Raw genomic sequence first — 19,965 nt, forward strand, 5'->3', positions numbered from 1 at the left:
GAAAAATGTATCCTCTTCCCTCTGTCATATCCCAGCTCTCTGAAAACAACAACGCCTTCCTCAACCGAATGCTCAATAGAGACACAATCACCAGAATCAACTACAAACGTAAGATGCACACAACTCATACACACACACACACACACACACACACACACACACACACACACTCTCACACTCTCTCACACACACACACACACACACAGACACACACAGTCATTCTGTTGTATTATTCTGTTGTATTATTCTGTTAATTCTGCTTTGATGACACACATGTATGTGTGTGGCTGCACTTCACAGGAGCACATTCTTCACGATAACAAGTTTATTTTACTCTCGATACGTCTTACTCTTTTGCTGTGTTCCGGACAACGCAAAAGTCGGATACACCGACTTGAAATTTTCCGATTTCTGACTTCCAAGCGTTCCAGTGCATGCTGCATATGGCATGACGTCAAATGTAGACAAACATGGCTGACTGTGAGAAGCAGATGTTTATTTGGCTCGTGATGTATCAGTTTAACTGGGACCAGTGCAGCCTCCTTGCATACATAAACAAAGCAGAGGAGGGAAATTAATAAAAAGTTTGACATCCGAGTTGTCTTGAACGCGGCATTATAAGGTCCACTGTGTAGGAGAATCTATCAGCATCTTTTGAAAACAATATCCAGAACTATGTTTTTGGGGGGGGATTATCACAAACAACAATAAAGTACAGTGAAACCATACATGGGCTCTAGGGACGGTTAGCCGAAGGTCAAAGTAGGTTATTTTATATGCTTGAAAGGGGAGGGTGAGGTGAGGGGTATTTTGTTGGCTGTGATTTGGAACTTCACTGCTCGATTCAAAATATTTTGTGACTCATATTTTACTGTAAATACAAAAAACACCTCCATTATGAGTTATGATTATCCATATGAGAACAACAAGCAGATGAGAAGAGCCAAATCAGCAGATTTATAAAGATCAGTGTGATGACTAGAAACTATCAGAGGAGCAGAGTCACTTGTTGACCTGCAGAGTAATCCGCCTCAGTGCAGTGGCGCTGCTAATTAGGAGAAGTGCCCTTTTTCTCACCTTAGCCCCTGGCCCCCCAAAATATCTTTGCACGTCCCTGCTGTGAGTTGTGCGTGACCTTTTTGATCATCACTGTTATGACGGCAGCTCAAATCCTGGAGCAGCTCTGTGAGTCAGAGAGGCTGAGTGTAGTGTTTATACACATTTTACCGTGTGACCAGGATTTCTATGAATCCATCGAAACCAAAACATGTGAATTGCCAAGGACCTCACAGTACGACACGTATCAAAATGCATGGGTCACGATTTGATACATCACAATATGTTGTAATACAAAACAGATTGTGAGTCATACCGTCATTTTACCATTCTTAAGTTTGCATAGAGGATGTGAAAAATACAACTTGTTGTGTATCACCTTGATAGTCTAACACAAATATCATATGAAAATAGTAGTGGCACTGAGCAGTGAACACACTGAACTATAATGCACTTGCCATTTACATTGTACAAAAATAAACACCATATTGTCCTATTTAAGGGAATAATTCACTGCTGGGAGGATGGCTTTCTAAAAAAACTTTATTGATTTATTTATTAGAAAGGCCTGAAAGAAATAGTAAATAGATAGTAAGGGTGGGACTATTGATACCATCAATAATCAGCTGTATGGATATTTTTGCACAGCTCTACCAAGCATGTTACAGAACTCTTCGAGGCTCATCACACTTCGCTGCTTTCATTAACTTAAAAAAAAACAATACTTAATAATTTGTCTCACATCCTTGATGGGGACTGTGGGGACGTAACACTGCTCCACTGTCTGTGGCTGTTTCTGAAACTGAGTGCCGTGCTTTTCATGATGTGTAGCTCTGCTAATGTTGATAGATTTGTCATATGGCATTGTAGTTATGATGCTGATTAATTTATTATACTGATTAATTTATGCTATTTAATGCAAATATGTTCCAGCCTAGTTTCTCCGAGGCTGAGTGGCCTGATCTGAACAGCTGCTGAAATAAGTTTTTACAAATTGTGTTAGTTGTGCTCACCTAGGTTTTGAAGGGAATTTGTGGAAAGCACAAGTCAATTTCTTTCTTTCTTTCCTTTCTTTTTTTGTTACCCTGATTTAGCTCTTTTTGGGGAAAGACCAGACACAGTGTTGCCACTAAGCAACAAATGCAGGTTGCTTAGTGGCTCTTACATTCGTGCTTCAATAGTTTTATCGTATATGATTGTTTTAATATGTAACAGCTGCTCGAACACCAGGGGTAGTGCAAAGCTAATAAATATGAAAGATGTCGATGTTGTAATTAAGGCTTAATCCACACCTCTACATTTTGGTTTGATATAGACCTTTAGTGATTTGCTCAAACTGAGAAATTTGAAAGTGCTGCCGGATCCATTTTATTTTGAAAACTCTTGGGCATTTAAACGGTGATGTTTGGAAACCCAAAACCCCTGGCTGATTGTGTTTAATGCTGAAGGCTTTGTCTTTGCAAACTTCTGTTGTGCAGTTACATTCTGCAGTTTACAATGTGACAAGTTTATATGTGGAACTGACAAGCTATTATTTAAGGAATCTGCGACAATACCGGTCTCCAAGAGGACACACATTCCTTTCTATTTAAACCAGCATGTTAATGCCCTGTTCATGCCAGTGGTCATGTGATATGCGTTTGTTATGGACAGGGATTAAAACTGATACAGAGCAAAAACGCTCCTGTGGACAGAGATCATTTTAGTTTGAAAACCCTTTGCATGTAGTATGAATTATAGCTTAAGTCCAGACACATCATCTGAGAGCAGTGTTAAGGGTGTCTCACAGAGTTGAGGCGGACCAGTGTGTGACAGTAGTTCTTTAACTCAGCTGTTTAAAAAGGATAGCAGGAGTGAAATGGATGATTTACACTGTAACTTATCATCTTGTTATATCAAATATATATATATATATATATATATATATATATATATATATTTGACAGCTGGTGTTGACGGTGAACATATTATGATATGTGAGAACAGCTCTGCTGCCTGAGCATCTGACAGCAGTGAAAGTGCAGGGTCTTGGCTCGTGTCTTGTGTCTTGAAGTTGTAGCATTTATTTACTGACAAATAGACCCTTTTAAGATGTTCACATTTGTCTGTCATGATCCAATCATAACTAGGCAGCTCTAAGTTCAGGTGTGAATGAACCAAAGGCCAGATTTCAGATGAAATCACTCAGACCATATTCTGAGGCCACATTTGTTTATTTGTATGAACGCAAATGTGTCCTGTGCCACATCGATGGACTGAGCTGACATCCTCTGTCCTGCTACAATTTCATAATGAACACAAAGTAGTTTAACACTTCTCAGTGTTTCACATACATTGATTTATTTGTGGCCATCGCCATAATATTAACACTGAAGGCCGCATATTGATTTTCAAATTTCATTTAACTGTTTCAAATGAGTCAAATCTTTCCTTGAGCTGTAGAGCACAGTGCACAGTGCACAGTGATTCACTCAGCCACTCCTGTCCCTGTCCCTGAATTTACACAAAGTTGGAACTCATTTTAAAAAGCTAGTTCACAGCTATACTGCAAACTTCTAAATCTCTGCTCCAGTCTCTACACACACATATACACACAAACACATGCAGCATCTTATTTTTTTTCGAAGAGGAAGAAAGTGCCAGTGACTTATATTAATCATCTGGAGACGTACACTAATATGAAACAAAAAGTCTACTTTAACCTTGAAGTTTTCAGCCTGTGGGAAACATATTTTTTGACCACAAATGGGAGGTGAGTCCCATAATGTCAATGTGTGAACAGTCCTGATTAAGACAAGTACATACACACACAGGCACGTAGCACGCACACTGGCAGGCACACACACACACACACACACACACACACACACACACACACACACACACACACACACACACTCTCTCTCTCTGTATCTTCACTAACATTTATATGTTTTTTCTCAGACAGGCAATTTCTTTTAATAGGTCCAAACATCATAAATTTATACTCGCAATGTTTTTCCATTACACACACACACAGACACACACACACAAACGAACACACGCACACACACAATTCATTTCCTCTTTTTTAAGAGCATTCTTGTTAATGGGTGTGAACATAAAAGACATGCACACAACGCACTGCATCACTTCAACACTCACCTCCTCTCTCTCTCTCGTCCTCTCTCTCTTCAGATGATGCGTTCTTATTGATGGGCCTGAACATAGCGGACCTCTACCCTGACACCACACGCTACATCACTTACGAGGGCTCCATCACCATCCCTCCCTGCTATGAGACATCCACATGGATACTGATCAACAAGCCCATCTACGTGACACAGATGCAGGTATGTGAAGGCAGGATATCTGAATGTGAATGGAAAAATAACAGAAATTGTTGGGGCTGAGCGAAAAATTACTGCAATTTATGAAATCCTTGCCGGCGCTGGGCATTTTGAATTGCAAATTATGACCTCATAACCTTTAAGTGAAATCCTCTGCATTTTCACGAGTGATTTTAGATAAAAGTGGCTGTGTGGTTGCACCAGTAAACACTAGAATGCAGTGAATATACATGGAGTACAGGAAATGATCCAAATGCTCATTTACACTGCCTCTCAGTAGTCTGAAGGTCTACAAATAAGGGCTCTGGTCTCCTGTTTGACTGGTCAATATGCTTTGATCCGACCAAATCCTCATACCCCTGTTCCTCTGGGTCTGCCCTCGCACTTCAACCGAGAGTGCAGCACACAAACAAGCTTTAAAAACAAACATTTCCTGACCAAAGCATCTCACACAGAGGCACTAACACTAACACTAACAGGAGGACCAAGCTGCAGGTGAGACTTTGCGGTACTTATTTAGCAAGTCGACTAACTGAATTGTTTCTTTCTTTTTTTATTCAATTGTGCTTCAATAGGTTTGGTCTAATAATTAGGTCAGGATGACTAAATATGGTGATTAAATAAGCTTTTTATATTAAGGGGACTGATACCCTATTTATGAGTGTGTGTAAACTGGTGTAGACCCAAATAGAAAACCAGATCTACGCGACAGTCAACTCTCCCTTATAGCCAACATCGCTGCAACAACCCAAATGTGTAAATACATGCTTCTCAGTCAGAAGGTGGCACAGGTTCTGGTCCAGGCCCTAGTCATTTCAAGCCTAGACTATTGCAACTCCCTCCGTGCTGGTCTACCTGCTAGTGCCATCCGACCTCTGCAGCTTATCCAGGATGCAGCAGCTCGTCTTCAAACTACCAAAGTGCTCTAACACAGTCTGCTCCTCCAATTACTTCACTGGCTGCCTGTATCTGCTTCAAAACCCTAGTTGCATGCGTAATGGGTAAACGGGTCCGGTCTTCATCCAGGTTATTGGTTAAACCATACACCCCAGCCCTTCCACTGTGCTCTGCATATGCCAATCAGCTTGTTGCTCCTTCACTGCCAGGGACAGCTTGCCACGACTGAATCACGCCTGTTTGCTGTCCTGGCTCCAAATGGTTGAACAAACTCCCTAATGACATCAGGGCAGAAGAAAGTCTACACATAGTCAGCTGCAGACTAAGACACATCTCTTCCGACTACACCTTGGTTAAGAAGATGATGTCCAATCACCATCGTCTACTTGGGTGTTTATATTAAAATAGATAAAGTTTAGTTGCACTTATATATTGCACTTACATGTAGCACTTGTAGTTTGGCTTTTTTGAAGACTAAATGTAGTTACATGATTCTTGCTGTTATGGGTTTATACCCTCATGGTTAAATGTAATTATTATTGGAGTCACTTTGGATAAAAGCGTCCTAAATGATATAGAATGTGATGTAGTGAATTGAATATGTTTTCAATCAGGAACTCTTAGGACTTGGGAGAGGGATTCTCTCGCTGAATGATACTCTAGTTTACTTCTGCTTTCACTCATCCTTTGCTCTCACTTGTTTTTCAACCCTCTCTAATCCCTCTTTCATCTTTCTTTTTCTTTTTTTGGGGTTCGTTGTTTTTTTCCTAACTTTCTTTACCTTTTGTCTGAAATACCTGTCTCCCCTGTCTGTGGGAGAAACCAGAAACAGGTCTTATAAGTATATGAAGAACATTTTCACATATAAGTAAACTTTGGTTGTTTGGTGTATAAGAGTCAAATAATGAAAAGTATACTTTTACACTTGCGCACACTTGTCACACTTTTTTTAATTTGATCTTTAATTGTACTTTATATGTACGAAATAATAGATAAAGACCAATATTTCCTATATGTGTTCAGACAGTCATAGTAACAGGATCAGACAGTGTGATCATTAAGTGATAGTCGGTGGGTGTGTTAATCTAAGGAGTCAGATACCAGCCATAACTGATTCTTCCAGGTTATCTATTTATCAATTCAAATATCATCTATCAATAAATTCAGTACCTTAATTTAAAGTTTATTATTTTTATTGTGAGTCAGTTTACAGGAGTTGCAGTAAAGGGGAGTGTAGAGCTCACGCTTTAGAGATTTTATCTATTTTTGTTAATAATGTTTTTTAACCTTTACTAAACCCTGCACCAAATGAAGAATGGATGAGATGAGAGCGATTGCCCCTGAGCTCACAGCCATGGTACTCTTTATAAAAATGGTGCAGTTCCTCATTTGGGTTGGCAACAATGATGTTGCCTTCAATGATGTTAGCCCTACCCAAGTATCTCTGGACAAGTATTAGAGTTACATCTCGGACAGGTGCACTGTTGGCATAAGGTGTGTGTTGTACTGGATTGCTCTAGTAGAGAGGGTTCTAAGCCTAAAGGCATGCATTGGGATGTGAGCGCAAGAATTAGACAGAGGCTTCAAACACAGATAGTGTTTGAAGCCTAGACATCCAGGAGGAGCTCAGAGTGAAACAACTGCATCTTTGCAGAGACAGGACCCAGTTGATGCGATATTGGAATCCAACTGGCATCTTTCAGTTTGCTGTGAAGTTACTCCTGGGCCAGGGTAAAACCAAGAACAAGCTCACACAACCCACCTAGACTGGAAATGCATCAGGATCCCCAACAAGGAGCTCAAGAATGTATCTCATGAATATTCATTCATGTCAGTTTTTTGATTTAGCTCATATCGATATCGATTAGGTGTGTCTCTCTCTCGTCCGATTATATTGGACTAAAATAATCCAATTCTGATCATACAATAGAAAGCATTCTGTGCCTCACAGTTGTTCTGGAGCAGAAAGAACAGAACGTTTTATACTCACACAAAGTGCTTGAAGTACATACTTATTGGAGCCAGCATGGAGTGATTCACTGCAGGTTAAGTGGTGGCACGGTGACTTCCTCTTCAATTTAACAAAAATTAGCTGAATTAAAATGCTGTAGTGATTTCAACTCAACAAGTTGAACTCTGATAACACCATCTACCATCTTTCCCTCCACAGATGCACTCCCTGCGCCTCCTCAGCCAGAACGAGCCTTACAAGATCTTCATGAGTATGAGCGACAACACCCGGCCCACCCAGCCTCTGCTGCAGCGTTGCATCCGGACCAACATCAACTTCAACAAGCAGGGCCGCGACTGTCCGAACAACCGCGCCCTCCGCCCGCAGTACAGAGGTAATCTGGAGGAGGGAGAGAGAGACAGTTGCCAATACTTTTACTTGTGTTACTGGTCCATGTACTGTAGAGATTATGCTAAATCTCTTCAGTAAATGGACTCCATTTACTCCCAGGAAAAATCACATTAAATCCAGTGACAAATTAATCTCTATTAGCACTTGTCACTTCCATTTGTTTTAGCAAAGTTTTGCAGTGTTAATTATGCCATATTACATTTACAATTTCATAGAGTTCATAGCACAGTAGAATGTGTTTTATTGTCTCTTGTGGACTATTACAATGTTCACACAGAGGCTTACACCATACACTTGGAGCAAGTTGAAGGCTATAAACTGAAGCGTTTCCACGTGAGATAATGCTCACAGATGTCACCAAGGTAGATAGATGTAATACACAGATAGTTTAAATGGGAGACTGCAGGGTGGACAAATTCTGCAATAAATAATGTCACTAACATACCTCTGATGAAAGCAGGAAATCTAGACTTGACTTTCATCCAGTTAGGTCTCTGCTGTTTTCCTGAGACTCATATCTTTAATATTTTTTTGGCAGTCGCCACTGTGGTGTAAATGGTATTACTTTATATGCCCTATGCATCTAAATAACCGTGTCTAAGTAAAATCCACAAGTAGTGAAATACACAGTATAGGTTTGTCCAGTAATGTTAATCTGCTATCTTTTTATGGTCTAAAACCAAAATAGGTTTATGCTAGTTGTAAAAATCTTTGAAATAATGGAGGATGAAACGGAGACAAAGATCTCCTTGGAGCAAGAGAAGGGTATGACACATACAAAAATATGTGTGTGTGTGTGTACAGTAGGAGTGGGAGTTTATTGTCTATTGGTGCAGATGTAAAAGCAGGAGTGCGTAGGCTAGCTGGTTGGCATTCAAGAGAAGCCGAAACATCACACACGCAACAAACATGGATGTGTCGTTCAGAGAGTGTGTAGGTATATTTGTATCCTTCAGTAGGAACACACTTGACAACCCCTCCTGTGCACTGTGAGTAGCTTTGTTATTGATCGGCTCTCCACAGCATCAAATAGTTTGCGCCCTCTGGCTCCTTTTGATAATAGCTTGTTACAAAGCAGAGCTGCAAAACAAATTTCTGTATTCAAGGTCAAGAGTATCGAGAGCGCAGGGGCAACGAGCTGTCGGAAACCAGTCGTAGCTGGCAGTGTAGGAAAAAGGAAGACAGCCTAATTGTGTTCAGTCGAAGAGAACAGGAATAGAAACAGAAATTCCATGTGGACCTAATTAACGCTGACAAGACGTAAAGATGTTCATCACAGATTCTAACTGCATCATCGCATACATTCTGAAGTTCATTTATAGTTACCCTTTCCGCCCATTGAGTCCGATAGGGTGAATAATTGGAAATAGATGGAAGACATAAAGTAGGAAAAGAAAGTAAGATGGAAAACATAATCGAGTCAAATATGCAAATTTTATTATGTATGAAGTTCGGCAAATATTCAATAAAAATAGCAATATTTATCCTACTCCAATGATAACTGCACACCAACTACAATGCAGATAAAAAATTACTATTAACTATTTACTACCAACTATTATTACCATGATAAAAATATTGTACATGGCCTCCAGCAAATACAACAAATAAATAGGAATATAAGCAGGGTGGCAGCATAACTAGATGCTTTCATATCTGATGGGACACTAATGAGGGGATAATTTGTTTTTGTCTTCAAGGCTATTTGAGATGATTTTACAGATTCAAATTAATAGAAAACAAAGAGCTCTTGATTTATTGTGTTTATTGATTAACTTAAAAGCAACAAGCCTAGTGTTTGAGTCACAGTCAGTTACAGTCAGACACAAACTTCATGAAATCATGCAAAGTAACAGGAGGAAAGAAAGAACGTACGTTGTACAGTTCATCGGTTAAATCCTCACGTGTAGGTAAAGGCGGTGGTGAGAAGTCTGCAACAAGCAACTTCAACACTGTCACTAAATTCTACACACTGAACCTGTAATGCGATCACAAATTACATAGCATTGTAAATGCTCAACATTTGTGTACACATATTGCAGCGTAATCAAAACTAAAAAAATGTTCATCCACAAAATAACTGTACAAAAAAATAGTGTAGCAATGTGGTAAAGTTTCACATCTCTAAGATCTCAGTTGTAGGTGTGACTTTCTGTATCCTTAACTTAAAAGTACCTTGTGAATTTGTAACCACCATAAGATCTATAGTTTAAAAAAGGACAAGGTAGTTGTGATAAGACTGTAAAGTTTCTCCTAAATGTTTGAAATCAACCAGTCAGAGCTCATTCCCAGTACAGAGTATTCTGCCAAATGCAATATTCAGAAATGTAACAAACACTGCAACCTACAGGTGATGGTTTGCCACAGATGCATTTGTCAACTGTTCGGGCTCTTTAAGTAAAAGACTGTCCCTCTTTGTAAGTTTATCGTTAAAGGCCCAAGGAAGTGCAGTGTTGAATTTGGCGTGATTAAGATTCAGATTAAGATTAGTTTATTTATACCAAACACATGCACAGACATGCACAACACACTCATGCAATGGTAGGTAAATTTATCCTCTGCATTTAACCCATCTGGTGCAGGACACACAGAGCAGTGAGCAGCCATGTACAGCGCCCGGGGAGCAGATGTTGGGGGAGTAAGGTGCCTTGCTCAGGGGCAACAGACAGGGTAGGGAGACTCTTGGATTTTTGGACAGATCAAAAGAAGCAGATCAGGTTTGTCTTTTGTTATCTCTTCATGGAGTCGAACCAGAGACCTTTCTGCCCATAGTCCAAGTTTCTACCACTAGACCACCGTTCAATATGTTCAATATTAATAAAAAGCAGGTGACCAGCGTTCTGTGGCAGCACATCTGGGACTCATCAACGTATGTTATTGTGTCACGCGTGTTTGCAACAATGGCAATTATCCAGTTCACAGGGATGTTTATTAGGTGGAGCTTCACAGCACCTTGAACAGCTCCTAGTGCGGCAGCGCTGGTGCAGCGTTGGGGTTCTGCGGAGTTATGCAGCAGCTCCTTACCTGCAGGTCACTTTGACTGTTTCAGAAAGGAAGCTACAACCAACCTCGCCAAAGGTCAAGCAAACAGCCCATTCCAAACAGGCATGTTTAGAATGGGCACTGGACTAGTAGTAGCAGATGGTATACTGAGAAGTCTGCATTCAATACGAATACAGGATTTCATCACTGCATAACGTCAGGAAATAGAAGAAAACTGGAACAGAGACGTTGTTTATTTCACTCCTAACTTTGCCTCTCATTACCCTACATTTCACGTCTCACTGTCTTTTCTTCACATTTCCTGAAACCTGCAGCTCCTTTATTCTGTATTATCTCACTTGGCTTATCCTTTCTCTGTACTCTCTTTTATCTCTTTAATCTCTTTTATTTTCTTCTCTTCTCTTCACCAGTGAATCAGTGGCTCCTGAAATAGGAGATGAAGAGATGTCGAGCTGCAGAACCGCAGGAGGAGAGAAGGAATGCATTATTTTAATTTTAATTTTTTTTTCACACGGCAAATCAGACCTGAGCCGAACCCATGGTAGCTGAAGTGAGCCTGCGGCTTGAGCTAAGAGACAACTGACAGACAACTCAATCGCACATGAGCTCAACTGACCAAACTCAACAGTTTGCCGGCCTGGCCTCCAACACATCCACAACTTAAACACAGTTCGTGCAGGCCAGCAAAGAGAGGACACAGATCAGACCTTGAGTCCAAAGTGTGAAAAAGAACATAAGACCTCTGATGTCTACACAGTACTTTGTTTTTACTTGTTGTGTATACTCACAAAGACTGAGATGTTAAGAATCAATCGTTTTATTTATCTGGTTTTCAAAAGAATGGATGTTATCTAAAGATTACAGTACGTGCTGTTTGGCTGTGAACATTACCCGTCCACATTCAAGGCAATAATGATCATCCTCTGATTGGAGGGATTGTTACATTTCTGTGGTATGATGTGAGATATACAAATGTGATGGTTTAAATAGTAACTAGAAAGAGAAAATAAAAAAAGAGAATGTAACGTGTCTCATTACAGGGGTCAGAGACAGGAAGTGACTGCAACTCTGACATTTTGCAGACCTGAACAGAGGCTGTGTACCAAATCACCCACTCACTCACTAACCCCTACTTGACTAAATAGAGACCTCTATGAAGAGGACTTTATAGTTTGCTCATCAACAATCGGACACTGATTGCATTTTCTCTGCGTTGGCACAATACATTTTAAACATTTGATTTACACAATTGATACTTTTACATGCCATAAACAATTTAATTGACTGCCTTTAAATGAACAAATAAAGCCGATGGCCACAGTTTGTGCTGTGTTGCCCTGCTCTGCTCGTATTTACATTTGTACGACAGGTTGGCTGTTCCTGCTACCCTGTCTTCTCTCATCTCTACCTCACAAGTGGAATGCATGATGGAATATATTGGTCAGTTAGTGACCATCGGTTGTACACTACTTTTCATGATGCATTGTTGGAAACAAGCACTGTATAGCTCATGTAGTGTCCCATATAGGGTATAAAAACTTTCACTAAACATTCGAACAGCACTGCAAAAATTTCAAACTCTCTATATAGTGATTTATGAGTGATTTGTGAGACACAGCCGGAGTTACTGATGATGGAGGCAGGATAGGTCACTCATTATCCATAGTTTTGTTATAGTTCACTTGTCTTCAAGGCATTCAATCAAACAGAGGTGAGAGAATCTGCTGCGCATTAGGTCCCTGCTTTGCATAATATAAAGGGCAGGCCTCCCCTTTGCAACTTCAAGAGCTTAGAGACACAGCAACAAAAGTTCAATCAAAAATTGTCAAGGCTTAGGTCTATCAAACAGATTGACCGCTAACTCGCCATTTTCCCAAGCTTATGGCTTTGGCGAAAACAAAATGACAAGGGCAAACAGTGGGGGGAATTGATTCAACAATGTGTGTATTCGCAAGAAGCTTAATTGACGACAGCATATTTCATAACAAGCCATGGGGCATTCATTAACTACTTGTTATGGGATAAAATAACTCTTTAGAACTTGAAACGTCCACTCTATGGAGGCCACAAAGCTTGTGTAAACCTGCAGGTCACAGCGTTACATTTGCCAAACTCATTCACCTAACATTTGTGTAAATAGAAGCAAAGGTTTCACAGTGATGCGGTAATATCACTTCTGCTTTCCGTCCAGATGTTGTCTATAATTAGCATCAAAACCACAGGACAGCCTATTTTTGTTACATTTCTATAATAGAATATCTTCTACAGTGATCATCAACTGCTGACCTTTTGCCTGGAGGAAGCAGCTTTAGCTTCGTTTAGCATTACAACATGTTTCAAACACAAGGGGTCTACTAGAAGTATTATGAAGGAAGAATTCACAATCAACTCACATCATCGTAAAATGAGTTATGCATTATTATTATTTGTATGACATGGACTGGTGGGACACATTTAACCACAGGTGAGAAGAGATGTAAAGGTGATCTTTGAGTTCAGTTATCTCATCATTCATTGCTGTCTGCTTGTCTATTAACAAGAGATTTCTCAAACTACTAAATGGATTTTATGGACACTTGGTGGAAGGGTGAGGTTTGGCCCAAGGAAGAACCCATTCTTCCAGAGCAGAATGATCAAATTGATCCCGTATTTTCTTTCTCGTTTTGTAACATGATGAGATGGGGGTTAGGCTTAGAGGAGATATTTGCTCTCAGCGTGCGTCCTTCTAGGTTATCATGTTGTTATTGGAGTTATATTTCTTCTAATTCTGCCAAAATCAGTCAATGCCGTTTGTAAAAAGTTGTAAAATGAGTGACCTAAAGCATGCATATTGTGGATGGACACCATGGATCAACCATGGATCAACACACACACATAACACTAGTTGGATTGCTTTGTTCAGTTTGCTGTGATGTTGTCTGTCATGAGGGAAACAATGTAGTTCGATGCAAATCATAATGTAACTGTAATAAATAGATGGAACTGTCACATGGGTGGAGATCAGTGTGATCATATATAGCTCAGTGGAGATTTTCACAAACATCACCACCTTTACAGCATAGACAGTATTTATAGATGGACGACGCGTCCCCACTTCCTCCCATTAACCAGACAGGAAGCCAAAATATCCGTTATACAAATGCTGCCATCTTGCACTTTGGAGTCAGGAGTCTTCTTCAAGTTCAAAGCATTTATTGTCATATATACAGTCCTGTACAATGACATTCTTTCTTTGCCTTCCACTGTGAATACCGTGCTTTTAAGAGTTATAAAAAAATATCAAAGTAAGTAAAATATATAGAATATAAACATGTACAATAAAGCATCTGTGCAGTGTAGTGCAAAAGGCAGTAACCATGGTCTTATTGAGTCTGTGCAAAAACACACATCTTCCTAATCGTCATGTTTCAAACAATTTTGATAGTGTCCAATAACTAATTGAAAATAAACTTAGTGGCTAAATGAACTCATACATTTATCAGTGTGAAAAGAATTATATAAAGTCATGGAAACCATCTTTAAGAATATCTTTCAGTTAGCCACATGTCCCATTTGCAAACATGGCGGATTTCTGACCTATACTACAGCAAGCCACTAGGTGGCGACAGAGACAATTCGGCTTCATAGTCATATCATCCATATTTATATATAGTCCATGCTATTAACACTATTTCCTTTTTTCAGACCCTTTGAAATCGGGAAGAGTTTGTGTGGAAGTTTCCAACATTAATAAGCGTACAGATTACATGGAAGATGTATTGTTTTGACAATATGTCTGCTGTCATTGTATGCTTAGAAGCATGAAATGACTGAACTTTACGTGAAATAAAAAGTAAAAGGGCAACCAGCCGACTTTTAATTGTACTAGTTATGATATAGCAATAGCAGTGTTCACTATAGGCCATAGGCTACATCACAGCCTATGTGTACCTCCCAAGAAATGTCACTACACATCACGTTGTCACAGTACGCAATGATTGGTCTGATTGGTAGCATGTCTCGTTCATTTCTCCCAGACAGGCACCCATTACTCATCCTCACTCTACCTCAGTCAGTTCAATGATCATTCACACCCTCTCCTGCATCATCTCTCTTTTCTCTCTCAGTCATTTCAGTAAAAGTAATTCAACATTTATTTACTCCACCATGATCTTCTCAGTTTCAGTTGCCATTGTTTGAGGTACACACAGTGCCATAGAAACCCCACTGCAAAATGGGTGTATGGCGATGTAATTGCAAAGTAACACGCAAATTAACACACAAACCAACCATCTCTTTCTCTCAGCCTCCTCTTGTCCTGTATCTCTTCCCCTCACAAATCTGAGCTTTGATTGATGCTGGCTTTTCATTTTCCTCTTTTGGCTTGAAGAAAGCAGATTCCAATGATATTTATATGCAAATGTTACCAGAGGTCATTTATTTTAGCATGCTTTTCAGCCTTGGAGGTAAATTCAAAGAAAAGTATTCTTTAGCTTTAGCAGTCTGACTTAAAATGGATGGATTTAACATTAGCCACAGCCAGTTAGGTGATTCACTCAGATACGACTTATGGTTTCACGTATGTTGGACCCCAGGTTTGTTTCAGATGTATTATGGATAATTTAAACACAAGCAAAGATGCTGGTGATCAGATAAGAAACTTGGTAATCTTGGTTTTTGGATCTTTGTTGCACCAAAGAACAGCTCGCTGTAAGCAATTATTTCATGTCCTTTGTAGCGTACACCTCTGGAAGTTTCAATTACAGAATGTTGTCTTTTGTATTTCTATGACAGTTTAATACTATTTCATATCATTCCACATAACGATGCAATACATTAAACATAGAATTAGTTGTCTTGTGCTGCCCTCTGGTGTAGTTTCTTTGTTTTTACAGATCTTTTTCTCTGTTAGATGTCACTTCATATCACCAGAATGTAAGTGAAGCTTTGTAAGCGACTGGACTTTCTTATGGGAGCACCAGATTTATAATCAATTCATCATTCAATACCACATGCAGCTCCCAGCATTAGAGTACATTGCCTTCAGGAAAAACTAATTCAATTTCGAGGTTTAATTTCACCCCTTCAGTTATAGCCCTGCCATCTTTCAGCCAACACCTACCACCAACACCCTGAGAGTCTAGCTGAGAATAAAAACTGGAAACAGAGGGAAACTGCCACCCTGGATGTCACCAAAGCTTGAATGGCACAAGTAAAGCTAAAAAGGTGTGTCCTTGGGAAATATAAACTGAACCCAAATTGTTCTTTCTCAAAGAGAAAGTGCTGCACATAGCTCCACTGCATGAATGTGTGTGTGTGAATGGATAAATGGCAAAAAACATATGTAAAGCGTTTGGAGCGGTAATTAAGACTAGAATAGCATATCATAAATACAGACCATTTACCATTTACTACACCACTAAACAACCACAAAAAAATGAATTGGTCACAAAACAGGGATAAATGCAGTGATTAACAATATAATTGTGGCTTTGTAAAAGAAGCCAATCTAAAACGTCATTTAAAAATAGTTCTTAACAAAATAGAAGAGTCAGCCTAGGGAAGCCATTTTTTCTTTCGCTTGCTTTGTTGCAAGATTGAAACTTGATTTTCACATTAAAGACAATGAAGACAGATGTGCTGTAAGTGGTCATGAAACTCTTTGTGTCCTCAAGCTCTGCTGGGTTCTCAATGGAAAACCATTTATATAAAATATCAGATATAACAGTGGAGTACATTCGATTCAACGGGCCATTGTTGAGGAGGTAATGGGGCCTTGTTTTGATCAGAAAAAACAAAGGTGAATGTTACCAAAGCACCATTGGTGGGATCCATCAAAGGGACACAGGTCTGCAGGCACGTAGAGAGGTCTACCAACAGCTGCAGGCCCCCTGAAGAAGCCACACTGTATTTGACCCAGATCCTCCGATAAACAGTGTGGTGTTTTGTTTTATTTTTTCCAAAGACATGCTGCGCGACGTGCTTTGGCTGCAAATTCCACTCACATGGCGTTGCTTATCAAATATTTATTCTCATTTTGGATTCAGAGCTGTAACTGCGCAGGGGAGGCTGTGGATGTGCCAGCCGGTTTTCTCTCTCTGTGTGTGTGTGCGTGTGCGTGTGTATGGTTGTGTGTGTGTTTATTTATTTAGCTCTCACCTGGGCTGAATGTCAGATTAGGTCTGATGCAGAGTGCTAACCAGCTGCCTGTCTGCTTTGGTTTTTGTGTGTATCCCCAAAGTAGCCCTGGGAATAGCTCACTCTGCTCTGCCCTCAGGTTATTAGCATGCTGCGTCTCTGCTTAGTTTATTCTCTATTTGTCTCCATCACCATCACTGTATCGTGGCTGTCACCCCTTGCATCTCTTTCACCCTTTAATGCCTTCTGGCTCAATAATGTACGGAAATAAACAACTGTGAATCATGCCAGTGTGGAATTCTACATTGTGTCCAAAAGTATGCACTGTTTGGTACCTGCTTAGAGATAGTTTTCCATTGTTTGGGTTAGATCACTCAGTTCCAATTAAATTTAGCATTGCATGAAATATTGGTATATACAGTTAAAGGTTCAGTATGTGAGATTTAGGTAAAGGTTTTTTTTGTCAGAAATAAAATAAAAAATAATCTTAGTGATGTCATTACTAGTGTGTAGTCATTTAAATTGTATGAATTATTATGTTGTTTGTCCTAGAATTGGTCCTTTATATTTACATCAGGAGCGGGTCCTCTCTACGGAGGCTGCCATGTTTTTTACAGTAGCCGAGATTGATCAAACTAAACATCTTTTGAGTTTTTATGACTGAAGGCTACCATAGGTTCTCTTTCATGTTTGGAAGGTGAGGGTGAGGTGAGGGGTATTCATGCAACTTCACCGCTGGATGTCACTAAATTCTACACACTGAACCTAACCACCAATTTATAATGTGACCTCGGAGGGTAAACCACACCAAATTGCATATTCTAATATAAAAGTCCTCTTGGAAGTAGTCCTGAATTTTTTATCAAGAGACATCGAAAGTTTGTTTGGAAATCCATAAAATTCATACTGTCTTAAATTAAAAAAACATACTTACCAACCTCTGATATCTATTTGCATGAAAGCATACCAAGTTTCTTGGTTAATGCATCTAGTAGTTTCGGTGTGATGCTGCTAACTAAAGGCGTATTCAATCATTACCTAAACTAAACCTAAACTGTGGCAGTCTTCCATTTTATAGTTTGTTCAATCTACACAAACAGTCAGACTTTATAGTTTTAGCTGCAGCTGTGCGCATACACACGAGAACTTGTCTTTCAGTCTTTGCTCTGTTTACCTGTCACTTGGAATATATTGCCTGTGAGAGCAATGTTCCTGTTTGCATGTGCATTCCCGCTACCGCCATAGATTGAATAAATTCTGTGGCAAACTCTGCAGAGAGAGTGAAACAAAAGATGGTAGCACGTGATATGGGTCAAGAAAGAATACATTCAATAACTTTTTTATGTGCACAACTAAAGCTTAAACTATATTGTCTGACCGGTGGACCTATGGGCTGTCGGAACACCCTTCTCGTGTTGTCTGTGTTTGTTTGTCTGTTTGTTATCTAGCAGGATTACACACTCAATGTTTTTTTGAAGGGCTGGGGAATGACCAAAGGGAGAATCCATTGAATTTTGGACTAGATTCAGATTATATTTTTATTACTTTCTTTAAAATGGTGAGATAAGGTGTTGGCCTTAAGCATGCACTCTCCAAGCACCCTTCCACTTTTATTTTGGGGACATTTGTGGCCACACGTTGAACCCGAAAAATATTGTCATGTTTTTAACTCATTTAAGAAGTTGCATTTATTAGTCCCAAACACATGCACAGACATGCAAAGACACACTCATGCAGGTAGGGAAATTTAACTTCTGCTTTTGACCCATCTGGTGCAGGACACACAGAGCAGTGAGCGAACCATGTACGGCGCTCAGGGAGCAGATGTTATGGGAGTAAGGTGCCTTGCTCAGGGGCACTAGACAGGGTAGGGAGAATCCTCTTGGATTTTTGGGCATATCAATCCAGGTTCGTCTTTTGTTGTCTCTCCGTGGAGTCGAACCAGAGACGAACCAGAGACCTTCTCTGCCCATAGTCCAAGTTTCTGCCACTAGACCACCGCCTGTCCGCATATCATTTTTGAAGATTGCATTGTATTTTCATCTCCATGAAGCTGCTGCTTCTTGCTCTCTCCTCTCCTCCTACATTTCTCTTCCTCCCTTAATCCCCAGTGTTTCCCACACATCTCACACCACTCCCTTCACACACACACACTCAACTCCTGCCGCTGCTTTCACTCCACTTCTTTATATTCTCCTCCCTCCTCCTGTTGCACTCGCCCCACTCATGGTCTTACATGTCTGATAATCATTCAGTGACAGTGCCATCTGATTTGGCACTGAACACCATACAGTTCATCAGGTTCAACCTACATTTTGTTTTACATTATACAGTTGTATAGCACCTCAGTCAAGGCTAAACATTATTTTATTTTTACACCAGAATTGTAATACTTACTTTCTACCACTGAGAAATACTAAAGTTCCTTATACCGAATCACAATACTCGCAAAAGGACGGATGAGCTTGGAGCTGAGATCCAGAGCAGAGCAGGGAGGGACATATGCAGCTCCACACTCTCTTCTAACAAGGTGAGGTTATGATAAAAATAGAGTGGATTATAATCACCACTGCTCAAAATGTTTACTGCTGTAAAATATATAACCACACATTTCAGCAGACTACAGCATGCCTGCTGCAGATTGGCAGTCCATGATAACAACATTAAATAATCAGAACGGGTGTTTTATTTAAATAAAAACTGAATGCTAAAATTAAGTTGATGTTGTCCCGTTGACATATTTGTTTACCTCAAACTTAGTTAGAAGGAAGTAGGTAAATAAGAAAACAGCTATAAGCCATTAGAAACTAATGTTGATTATATTACAGAAAGTGAATGAACGTGAAGATAATCTAGTTTGAGTTTATGTAAAAAACAGGTTTTCTCTTAAAGCAGGCCTAAATTAGTGGCCCACTAGCAACATCTGAACTGTAAATATAAAGTACATAACATGAGCTACAAAGATAATTTCACATTCTCTAATACTGTGCAGTTTATTAATCAAAATGGAGGTAAGATGCTGGAGGTTAAGTTCAATTTCCAATGAAAACCAATTCCACTAATTTACAAATATACATTCAAGTTTGTACTGAATTGATGTGTATTCAGTTTTATTCAGTTTTACCCTCAAACTCGAAAGTGCGATGCGTTTAAACTCTATATTATTACATTACCTAACATACAATATCAGCCTATGTACAA

The 19,965-nt window shown here is 39.6% G+C and overlaps 1 protein-coding gene across 1 annotated transcript in view; it reads left to right on the forward strand.

Annotated features, from left to right (window-relative positions):
• LOC133970829 (carbonic anhydrase-related protein 10-like) overlaps window positions 1-13,997 on the forward strand; it is a 103,440-nt gene extending 89,443 nt beyond the window's left edge. Inside the window, exons 6-9 of the mRNA XM_062407887.1 lie at window positions 36-108; window positions 4,234-4,388; window positions 7,453-7,627; window positions 11,058-13,997. Of these exons, the coding sequence (XP_062263871.1) occupies window positions 36-108; window positions 4,234-4,388; window positions 7,453-7,627; window positions 11,058-11,080 (426 nt within the window). The 3' untranslated portion in view covers window positions 11,081-13,997. The remainder of the gene's footprint in view (window positions 1-35; window positions 109-4,233; window positions 4,389-7,452; window positions 7,628-11,057) is intronic.
• The last annotated feature ends 5,968 nt before the right edge of the window (window positions 13,998-19,965 follow it).

This window comes from Platichthys flesus, chromosome 16 (genome assembly GCF_949316205.1).
Source record: "Platichthys flesus chromosome 16, fPlaFle2.1, whole genome shotgun sequence".
Taxonomy (NCBI): domain Eukaryota; kingdom Metazoa; phylum Chordata; class Actinopteri; order Pleuronectiformes; family Pleuronectidae; genus Platichthys; species Platichthys flesus.